Source organism: Euleptes europaea, chromosome 17 (assembly GCF_029931775.1).
Source record: "Euleptes europaea isolate rEulEur1 chromosome 17, rEulEur1.hap1, whole genome shotgun sequence".
Taxonomy (NCBI): domain Eukaryota; kingdom Metazoa; phylum Chordata; class Lepidosauria; order Squamata; family Sphaerodactylidae; genus Euleptes; species Euleptes europaea.
The window spans coordinates 18,633,227-18,644,956 of record NC_079328.1 but is presented as its reverse complement, the minus strand read 5'-3'; the positions used below and the strand labels follow the sequence as shown (position 1 = coordinate 18,644,956).

Sequence of the window (11,730 nt, the reverse complement as noted above, 5' to 3'; positions counted from 1 at the left end):
ACAAAAAAGAAGAAGCAATATACAACAATACATATATGACATAAGCAAAATATGTAAAATATATTAAGAACTACATTTCAAAACTGGAAAATGCTCTAAAATAAATCTGCACCAAAATTACAGAACTAGGTAATACAATTATCAATGCCAATGTAGTTGACACTGCAATCTAATTCCTTAAAATCGGTGTGCAAACTCTGGAGAGAAGTTGATTTTAAGATTAAACTTGCATTCCTAAAGCCACATATATACTGTAACTTGGACAAATACCGTGCATTCCTGAGCCTGGGGGCCTATTCTCCTTAGGAGGAGGCGTGACCTCGCCGCCAGCGTAAGTGCGTCTTGGGCTGTGATTAGACGCACTTATGCTGGAGGCGAGGGCAGTTCCGTCGGCACCTGAGTGCCGCGGAGCTGCGTGCCACTCCTCCGCCGGCGCAGTCTTCCCGTGGCGCAGATCTTGGTAGAGACCTGCGGCTGTAGCATGGGAGGGCGTTCCCGGGGCGGGCCAGGGGAAGGAGCCGCCGTTAGGTGGCCTCCTGTCCCCTTTCGTCCCGTAACGCTGGCGCAGAGAACAGCGTTGCTGCATTGCTGCGCAACCTCGCTGTTCTCTATGGGGCGAAAAGGCACCATTTAACAACAACAAAAGCCGCGAAAAGGCTTTTTGTTTCTCGGCGTAGGTGGAACTGCTTAGGAGGCGGCTCGACTTCGCCTTCTCCCCGCCGTTCCCCTACGCCGTAACGCCGATCCTCTGGAATGCACGTATAGTCTAGATTTGTAATTAATGCAGGATAATAAAAGTTTATATTTCTTTCCCACAGCATATTCATTAGCCAAATGGCTGTTTCATTTTGCTTCACTTTGCAAAGTTTAGGCACCTCCATTTTTAAAGGACTCAGGCGCTTGACAGGCAACCGTCCACTCACTGAACTCCTTCGATCAGTTACATTTCTGCTGTATTCTGCTGAGTGATATGTGTACTTCCCACACAAACAGAACCATCAGAAATTGCATTGCAATAGCAACCGCTCCGTCGTCTTCACCTTGCACAAATCTCCTGCTTGCGGTGAAACATTTCCCCTACCTCTAAAGGAAAAGTCATCCCTTTTAAAAGAAATGTTAAAACCAGGGGTGCATAACTCAAATTGCTCTCAGTCACTTTTAATTGATTTTTTAATTTAAGAGCAGTTAATCACCACATTAACTATAAAAAGAAGAAAGGTGTTGTTGATATAATTTTAACCCTATCTTTTTATCTTATTTCCCTCCTGGGCCTCGTCCAGCCAGTTTTCCTTGTCTGCACCTCCACAGGCTCTGTACCTGCATCTCTCTTGCACCTCACAGGTCTCTTGGTATTCCTTCTCCCATTTCTCCCCTTTATCTTCTCTTATCTATTTAGAATTTTTTTTTAAGCTGCCTCTTCAGAGAACTTGCCTGAAGTGGCTTAGAAAATAAAACGTAATAAAGACATAAAACGTTAAAAGGAGTTAATTAAACCCTAGGATTAAAAACCCAGACAGTGTATAAAAACACCATTTTGGGGTCTTTTTCAGCCCCCTCTCTACTCTCTGTGTTCAGATGTGAATGCAAACCACCATTCTCACAAGGAGGGTGTCTCAAGGAAGGGGCCGTGGCACAGTGGAAGAGCCTCTGCTTGGCACACAGAAGGTCCCCGTTTCGATCCCCGGCATCTCCAGTTAAAGGGACTAGGCAAGTAGGTGATGTGAAAGACCTCTGACTGAGACCCTGGAGAGCCGCTGCCGGTCTGAGTAGACAATACTGACTTTGATGGACCCAGGGTCTGATTCAGTATTAGAGCCAGCATTGTGTAGTGGTTAAGAGTGGTGGTTTGGAGTGGTGGGGTCTGATCTGGAGAACCGGGTTTGATTCCCCACTCCTCCACATGAGCGGCGGAGGCTAATCTGGTGAACTGGATTTGTTTCCCCACTCCTACACACGAAGCCAGCTGGGTGACCTTAGGCAAGTCGCATTCTCTCAGCCTCACCTACCTCACAGGGTGTCTGTTGTGGGGAGGGGAAGGGAAGGTGATTGTAAGCCGGTTTGATTCTCCCTTAAGTGGTAGAGAAAGTCGGCATATAAAAACCAACTCCTCCTCCTTCTATAAGGCAGTTTCATGTGTTCAGGTCCAAATGGGCCAGGTGTATGGCTGGCTATAGCAGAAAAGAAAAAACAGTGTTACATTCTGAAGCCAGGGCCAAAAGGAGGATGCAGATAGATGGTTTCAAACATTTCTTTTGTTCCCACCTTTGTTTGTTTTTTTTTTGCTGTCAAGTCACAGCAGTCTTATGGTGACCCCTTAGGCAAGAGACGTTCCAAGGTGGTTTGCCATTGCCTGCCTCCGAGTCCCACGCCTGGCATTCCTTGGGGGTCTCCCTGCCACATTCTTGCAGGGTCGAGACTAAGAGCGTGTGACTGACCCAAAGTCAATCAGCAAGTCTCCATGGCAGAGTGGGGATTTGAACCTGGGCTGTCCATATCCTAGTCTGACACTTTAACCACTACACTTTAACCACTACACCACGCTGGCTCTCCATCACACAAGTTCTCCATCCCCCCTTTAAAGAGGCCTTAGATGCTCCTTCAAAGAGATCCAAACGGACTGCAAATGTGTCTTTGGGCTTTCATGTTTGCGTTGTCCAGGCTTGGGCTGCTGGATAGGGTTCAACAGGCAGGATGGTGCTGCTGCAGTCGCCTTGTTTGTGGGCTTCCTAGAGGCCCCTGGTTGGCCATTGTGTGAGCAGCCTGCTGGACTTGATGGGCCTTGGTCTGATCCAGCAGGGCTTTTCTTATGTTCTTATGGATTTAAAATAATTCCGCCTAATACCACTTGCTGGGGCAGATGGGTGCATAACGTCTGAGGGCGTCACATTCATGGAGTCCATGCTGCTGTATGGCTGAGCGGATCGCAGTTTCTTTTTGTCAACAACTGGTTAGCACGTGCCAGGCAGACTCTCTCCCCTTTTGGTATACAGCTATTTATCTCGGCTGTCTGCTGTTTTTTTTAGTTGCTGGAGCGCTTCAGTTCCCCGCTCCCCGTCAGGTTCTATTTTGGGTCCTCTTCCCTGCTAAAACTGGGGCACTTCTAAGCTGGCTTTCTCTCTCACTCAGTCCACTGAATTTGGATGAGTCAGTGAGGAGGAAGTTCTTGGGTTAAGACGCCGTCGGAAGGCTTGATGTGTGTGTTCGGCAGGAACGACTCCATCCTGCTGCCACATTCTAGAGGAAACCGCCCCAGCGAGTTTTTAATCACGCTGGGATTACATCAGAGAATCTGCCCTAGCCTCGGGGCATAAATTTTATCATATCTGAAGAGGCACATTATAATGAAACGGTATTGTGACAGATCTCATTGTCTTGTACAAATCGAGGGTGGCTAAATCCACAGTCAAGGGCAAGTCTCCCACTGGAGGCACACAAATGTATTTGTAAACAAGATGCGCTTGAAACCTCTGAACATGTGTTATTTGAATGCAAACTGTGCAATTATATACGCATGAGATCACTGATCCCATTACTTGTAAATTGTTCTAGAGTTGTGAGGGAAGAACATCTTAAGCTTTTATTATCGGATACAATATCGGATACAATGGCTATTGCATAGATTTAGTCCAGCTCTGTCTTATTTTGATTGCTAGCCAAGCAAATCTGGCAACTCTATTAGTTAAATTAATAGAGTTGCCAGATTTGCTTGGCTAGCAATCAAAATAAGGCAGAGCTGGACTAAATCTATGCAATAGCCAAGGAAGCATGAGATCTTTACTGTCCAAAACCTTTTAGACTGGTTTTATACTAATTTTACGAATATATATGACTGGATTATTTTTGTAATGCTTTTGTCATTTTAAGTATTGTATTTTAGCCATACTTTGTCTACGTGCTTTATTATTCATCAAGCAATTCTGTAATTCTGTTTTATTTGATGGTCTATGACTATAAATAAATTGAATCAAGAGCAAGAGCAATACACCAAATATTAAACAGCAGGATTAAATTTCTTCAATGATGATAGTCAAAACATCGTTGGGGTGGGTTTGCGTTTGAGAGGAAGAAGAAGAAAAAGAAGGTGAAGTGGAAGTATTCAAGATGCTTTGGAACGTTTTGGCTCTTTGAAACGTTTCCCAGCAAAAAATAAGTACTGCCTCACATAGGCAGATTCAAAATAAGGTTCCAGAGTGCAATAAACTTTTCCAGGAAGATAATGGCATTCCAATATACCTCAAAGGTGGAAAAATAGATACACAGCTATACCGAACAACCATGGCTCTTAACGTTTTTGGAACAGGCTACATCGTTTATGAACTCTTCATGGCTGCTATGCCCAAGAAATAGAAATACTGATGTGCCTGGAATCAATATTTATTGAGTTGTACTATTGAAAACCAGTCAATAAAGCAGTTTTAGATTGCTATGGGGGGACATCGTTGGGGTGGCAAATATGAGATTTGGGAATCAGTAGATGAGCCCCGTGGCGCAGAGTGGTAAGCTGCAGTACTGCAGTCCAAGCTCTGCTCACGACCTGAGTTCGATCCCAACGGAAGTTGGTTTCAGGTAGCCGGCTCAAGGTTGACTCAGCCTTCCATCCTTCCATCCTTCCGAGGTCTGGGGAAGGCACTGGCAAACCACCCCGGAAACAAAGTCTGCCTCGTAAACTTCGGGATGTGATATCACCCCATGGGTCAGGAATGACCCGGTGCTTGCACAGGGGACCTTTACCTTTAGTATGGGTTGGAACCTGTGCATCTGTTCCACTACTGGAGGCACTTTCCTCTGACAAAAGAAGTCTTTCCTTGATGGAAGACACTGCCTCAAGGGAAGGCATCTTCACTGGTGAAACATGTGCAGGATCCATCCCGATGCATTGGTTCTCGAATTATTGGCTACATAACCCCACCCATGGAAGTTTGTCTCCATTTATGACTTTCCATCTCTATTTCTTACGCGTGCCAGTTTTCTGCCCCAAAGTTGTCTGAATGCCTGCAGTAGGGATGTAGGACCGGCCGGGTCAGCTCATTTCCTGTTTGCCAGTGGTCCCTATTCACTAGGCTACTTGCAGCCATCAGAAGCTGACTCCAGCTGATGAGTCACCAGCATGGGCTCAATCTCAATCATAGAGTTGGAAGGGGGCATACAAGCCATCTAGTCCTACCCCCTGCTTAGTGCCAGATCAGCCTAGAGCATCCCTGACAAGTGTTTATCCAGCCTCTGCTTAAAGACTGCCTGTGAGGGGGAGCTCACCACCTCCCTAGGTAGCTGATTCCACTGTCGAACAACTCTTACTGTAAAAGAATTTTTCCTGATATCCAGCTGGTACCTTTCCTCCCGCAATTTAAACCCATTATCGCGAGTCCTATCCTCTGCTGCCAATGGGAACAGCTCCCTGCCTTCCTCTGACAGCTCTTCAAATACTTAAAGAGAGCTGTCATGTTCCCCTTCAACATCCTCTTCTGCAGACTCAACATTCCCAACTTCCTTAGCCTTTCCTCACAGGGCTTGGTCTCCAGGCATTCCTTCTGTGGAAATTTTGTTATGTACACAGAAGAGTTTATTTCAGGGGTGGAGATCAGGAGCTAACCCCCCGCTGATCCACTGGAAGTCAGATTCTTCTAATCTCCCATCCTGGAAACTTTGCTGCCTCCCAGACTTGGTTAAATGCAGCAATTTTGGGAGGGGGAATCAGAAGCCCAGCTGACTTCCCTTCTCCCCACCTCAAGCCATCAGCTTGGGCAGCATGGAAAAAGAGAGGATCAAGCCATTTCTCCTTTCCCCTTTGCAATGCAGAGATTTACAGCTCTGTGTCTGTCCCAGCTTGGAGGGGAATGACGAGACATGAGTGCTTTCTCCGCTCCCTTTTCCAGGAGGTCAGAAGCGGTGCCCCGTCTGATCCCTCGATCAGCCTTGAGTTGGCTTTTGACCAAAAGGCAGCTGAAAACCTTGTATTTGGCAGCTATTTGAGTTGCTCGATGCAATTCAAACTTACTCCTGATCAGCTCACAGTTTAATAATGAGCATCAAATGCTGCACCTTTGTGCATGGAGCAGTTTCGCGGAGAAATCTGGTGCATCGCTAGCCCGCAGTTATGGTTGATCGCGAGTTAGGCACAAAGAACAGATGAAACTGTATGTTGTGGCCATTTGAAACCTGTAGGATTCCTGCTTTCTCCATACTTCTGTCCAGAACAGATCCATTATCACTACTCGGGCCTTGCTGTTTTGCTTCTGGGGGGAACAAGGAAATCCCTCTCTTAGTTCACTGGAGACCATGGGAAGACTGACGTGGGATATGTTTATTATTAAATCATTTACACCCCTCTTTCAAAACAGGACAACCCTGAACCCTCCTGAGCTCCTCAGAGGAAGGGTAGTTTTCTTTCTTTCTTTTGTTTTGTTTTAGCGATTTAGGGGGTTACCACATTATGTATTCCCAGCGATGTATTAAGAGTTTGAAAATGTTATAAAAAACATCACTTTAAAAGGGTTTTTGGATGCCACGGCTAAAAAATGGTTGGAAGACATCTTCACAGCTAAAGGGGCCAAACAAAGTGCGAACAGTATTTTTTATAACATTTCCAAACTCTTAATACATCGCTGGGATTACATAATGCGGTAACCCCCTTAAGCTAGCAGCTGTTCCCACCCACCCCACATTTCCTTGCATAAAGTAAAAACAAATCTGCTAATAGTGTTATCATTGAATCTTATCTCCCTGTTTAAGATCAGATTAAATAGATGTGGGGGGTACAATGAAATACTATTATTTCAGATTAACTAAATACAGTAGTCTGTTAATGTGGCGGTCTGTTGGGGCATTATTTCTACCCTGGGAAGATTTGGGGCACAATTCGGTTGCTCAAGTCATAAGAACATAAGAAAGGCCCTGCTGGATCAGGCCAAGGCCCATCAAGTCCAGCAGTCTGTCCATACAGTGGCCAACCAGGTGCCTCTAGGAAGCCCCCAAACAAGGCGGCTGCAGCAGAACCATCCTGCCTGTGTTCCACAGCACCCAAGATAATAGGCATGCTCCTCTGTTCCTGGAGAGAATAGGTATGCATCATGATAAATGTGCTCCTCTTGAACACATGAAGCTGCCTTGTACTGAATCAGACCCTTGGTCCATCAAAGTCAGTATTGTCTACTTAGACCAGCAGCAGCTCTCCACTGTCTCAGGTAGAGGTCTTTCACATCACCTACTTGCCTGGTTCCTTTTAACTGGAGATGCTGGTGATTTAACCTGGGACCTTCTGCATGCCAAGCAGATGTTCTGTCACTGAGCTACAGCCCTTCTGTTCCAAAAGCCTTGTTGGGATGGGTGTTTTCTCACAAACACCTCAAACGAGAACTTTTTCTAAATCACTTCATTGCTTGCTCCTTGTCTGCGATGAAAGAACCAGGTGGAGAAGAACTAAAGGCCTGAAAGTATGCTGGGGAGGGTGGGATGTGGACCTTGCTGCATGTTACAAAGTCGGAAGTTCTCAGATCACGTCTGGGTCTTCAATCAGAAAAGTGTAATTTTCCAGCTGCATGGAGCCCCAATTCGAATCAAGACTGGCATGCAGGAAGTGCTCCTTTCCCTTCCTGTCGGCCCTAACCTCACAGTTGCAAACAGGTGGGGATATTTGCTTAAGGCTCAGCAGGAAATCCAGCTCCTGTACCACCCATTCAGTTCTTTCCGATAGGCTACCTGGAAAGCCACCATTTGTCTCAGCAGCTTTGCATATCACATCATGTAATGATTGGAGGGGGTAAAGGGAATGAGCCTTTGTTCCCAATGAGAACAGAGAATAACTTTAGTCTGGATCTCACCCCAGGATTGCCTTAGCTTTTTTAGCAGCTGCATCACACTTCTGGCTCAGGTTCAGCTTACGATACAGAGATCCTTCTTGCACATACTGCTGCCAGGTCTCTGCCACCCCAGATTTGCGCACTTGTTGGACACGCCAGTTCCAACTAGGATTTATTGGTTTATTTGCAAAATGCATATGCTGCCTCTAATGGATTTGCTGTAAATCCATCTGACAGGATTATCGTCCAGTCCACATGTAACCATCTTGTCCGCAAGGATTTTACGGAAGACTTTGTCAACGCTTTGGTGAGATCAAGATACACCTCATTCACAGCATTCCTGTGGTCTACCACTAAAAACAGAGACAAGCACAATCGGCCGTGGCTTGTTCTTGATAAACCTACACTGGCTCTAAGTAATCAGAGCATTCTTTTCTAGGTGCTCACAGTCCAACCAATTAATAATCCACTCTAGTATTTGGGTAAGGCCAAGTTGACCGGCCTGCAGGCAGGGAAGGTTTTGCAAGCAAAGTCCCTTCCCTCTTTTACAGAACAGACTTCCTAGAGTGTCAAGAGAGGCATTGACCCTTCAGAAGCTCCAGAAATCGTGTAAAGCCACATTGTTCAAAGAGAGCCAGCGTGGTGTGGTTAAGAGCGGCCGACTCTAATCTGGAGAAACAAGTTCAATTCCCCACTCCTCCACATGAACCCTGCTGGGTGACCTTTCCCTCAGAACTCTCTCAACCCATGCAGAGCCAGGCAATGGCAAATAACCTCTGAACATTGCTTGCCTTGAAAACCCAATGGGGTCGCCGTAAGTCAACTGTGACCTGACGGCACACATATACACCTGTTCCGTTTTCTGACCTGAAACAGATCTGTTGGCTAGACTCATGCATGGGAATTTGTTTTGGTTCTTCCATTTTTGTTATCAATTCAAAAAGGGACTGTCTCATTAATGGATGGCTTCATGTGATTCAGTTTATTTTATTGTTGGTTTCATTTTCATAATTCTATTTCCCTATTATCTCCTATCTCTGCCCCGTGGCGCAGAGTGTTAAGCTACAGTACTACAATCAAAAGCTCTGCTCATGACCTGAGTTCGATCCCGACGGAAGTCGGTTTCCGGTCGCCGGCTCAAGGTTGACTCAGCCTTCCATCCTTCCGAGGTTGGTGAAATGAGTACCCAGCTTGCTGGGGGTAAAGGGAAGATGACTGGGGAAGGCACTGGCAAACCACCCCGCAAACAAGTCTGCCTTGGAAACGTCGGGATGTGACGTCACCCCATGGGTCAGGAATGACCTGGTGCTTACACAGGAGACCTTTACCTTTATTATCTCCTATTGGGTTCCATGGAAGACCACACCTTCCTTTTATTGGGTCTGAGATTGAGACTAGGAAGGGCAGCCATGAAGGAGCTACAAAAGATTTTGAAGTGTAAGGATGTGTCACTGGCCACCAAGACTAGATTAATTCATGCCATCATATTTCCTATTACTATGTATGGGTGTGAAAGCTGGACAGTGCAGAAAGCTGATAGGAAGAAAATAGATTCCTTTGAAATGTGGTGTTGGAAGAGAGTGTTACAGATACCGTGGACTGCCCAAAAAAACAAATCAGTGGGTTATAGATCAGATCAAGCCTAAACTGACCCTAGAAGCTAAAATGACTAAACTGAGGCTGTCGTATTTTGGCCACATTATGAGAAGACAAGAGTCACTGGAAAAGACAGTCATGCTAGGAAAAGTTGAGAGCAGCAGGAAAAGAGGAAGACCCAACAAGAGATGGATGGACTTAATAAAGGAAGCCACTCAATTTGCAAGATCTGAGCAAGGCTGTCAAAGATAGGACATTTTGGAGGACTTTCATTCATAGGGTCGCCATGAGTCGGAAGCGACTTGACAGCACTTAACACACACACACACACCTTCTTGGTTTCCCATCCAAATTGAACAAAACTCAGCAGGCAATAACAGGAGATTTGGGAGGTTGCTGGAGCCTTGCAACAACATGGGATGTCTCGCCGCCTTCCCCCTCACATTTAAATTAAGGAACAGGAATTAGAATGACAATAACCAGGACAACAGCAGCAGACGTTCTGTTCCACTCCATACACAAACAAACCCACGCGTTCCCCACCCCTTCGCTCTTCATGGAGACTTCCACAAAAAATACATTCCTTTTTCCCAAGCTTCTCCACCACTGTACACATCAGGAGCAATTGTGAGCACACCTACTCGGAAGCAGACCCTATTTTTATTCAGTGGGGCTTACTGCCAGGAAAATGCAGCTGTACTCATCTTGTACCGCAGAGTCTTAAAATAAAGGAACGGGGTGCCTCTGAGCACACGGCTGGCTCAGAATTTGTTTCCAGGACCACAGCACAGTCCCCTCCGGCAACAACCATTCCTGGTTCCTATTCCTCTCTTGGTTCCTGCAGCCCAAAGTAAAGGAAGTCTTGGTTGTTGTCTGTTGTTAAACAGGTCAGTGGTGCCTTGGAGACGGGCAGCAGAGTTGACTGGCTGGGGAGGTTTTCTGCAAGTGTCTTCTCCTGGGGTGGGGAGTTCTTCGAAAGTGTGAAGCTGGAGAAGGTGAGCAAAAGAGACTACTCAGGATTATCAAGTTCAAATATGGGGGGGGGGATGAGCGCTGAAAGGGAAAGAATACACCTAGCATGTATGTCCCTGGCCCCATTCCAACAAAGCAGTGTTGGTTGAGGGCAAAAGGAGAAGGAAGAGAGTCAGAAACCTTTCCTGAACTACTTTGAAACTGGTAGATCCTGAGAGAGAAACTGGTAAAATAGCATACGGTTAGTTTCATCAAGGGAAAGGAGCAAGTTCGGCAATCCTTGGCTACAGTGAGGGGTATGTGATGGAGTTTATGGCAGCCTCTGTGTGCACTTTGGAGACGTCTCCTGGCACTGCTGGATTACCCTCTAGCGGCTTCCCATATTGTGATTTATGTGAGCAGATGGAGACCTGGCCGTATGGAAAGGCGCCTGAGCAGTCCTCAGCTGAGAATCCTGCCATGTGTTTTTCCATAGGGCTGCTTCTGGAGGGAATCGCAGCCATTCCAAAACCAACAGTGGCTACTGGCTGAAAACAGCTGCTAGCCAGCATCTCATGACAATCATGGGGAAAGAAGTAACCTAGGAAGCGAGTGAGTCGAAAAATTGGATAGTGGAGGAAAAGCTTAAGCAGCCCCCAGCCTGTCCACCAGGTACTTTGTATTTTAAAAACCCTCGAGCGATATATGCTTTTGTAGGTAATATGTGGCCTCGAGAACGGGGGTTCAGCAGAATGAAGTATTGCAGGATACCATGTGTCAGCAGTTGGGAGGGGGGAGTTTTCTTTTTTTATATAACTATTTTAAGTTTGGTTTATAATAACAGCAACAAAAATAAAAATACAACAATAGCTTAAACATCCTTGTACAGTCGAGATGTTCCAATATATGTTCCAATATTATACATCGGTGTTTTTGCAGAAAACATACCATTTGTTGTATTCACTTAGCAGAACTTAATGAATGCAAATCCTACGATAGTTTCGTGGGCATCGTTTACTTTGTGGTGGTCCCTTGTCCACATATTCTTGAAAAGGCAGCCATCTATTTTAAAAGTTCATAGAGTAAGATAAGTTACTTGCTACTTTGAGTTGTGAAGATATCTTATCTCAAATTAAAAGATCCCACACCTTCTCATACCACTGCCCGGTAGAAGGCACCTTTGCTTTTTTCCCCGATATAAGGCAATCAGAAGGGAGGGGGGAGTTTTCTAAAGTCTATTACCATCATAACTGACAATCTTGCTCCTTTTAAGCACTTCGTTTTGTTTCTTTATTCCAGGTTATCATAGATCATTGATTGATAAATACATTACAACTTCAATAAATTGGAATTAAGGAACACCATTCTCTTTTATTTACAAATGTGG

At 45.6% G+C, this 11,730-nt stretch overlaps 1 protein-coding gene across 1 annotated transcript; it reads left to right on the top strand.

The window, feature by feature from the left end:
• Window positions 1–4,101: 4,101 nt before the first annotated feature.
• Window positions 4,102–4,347, top strand: LOC130489219 (putative cytochrome c oxidase subunit 7A3, mitochondrial). The gene is given in 1 exon segment (XM_056862971.1): window positions 4,102–4,347. A coding segment is annotated over 1 exon segment (246 nt).
• Window positions 4,348–11,730: the final 7,383 nt, after the last annotated feature.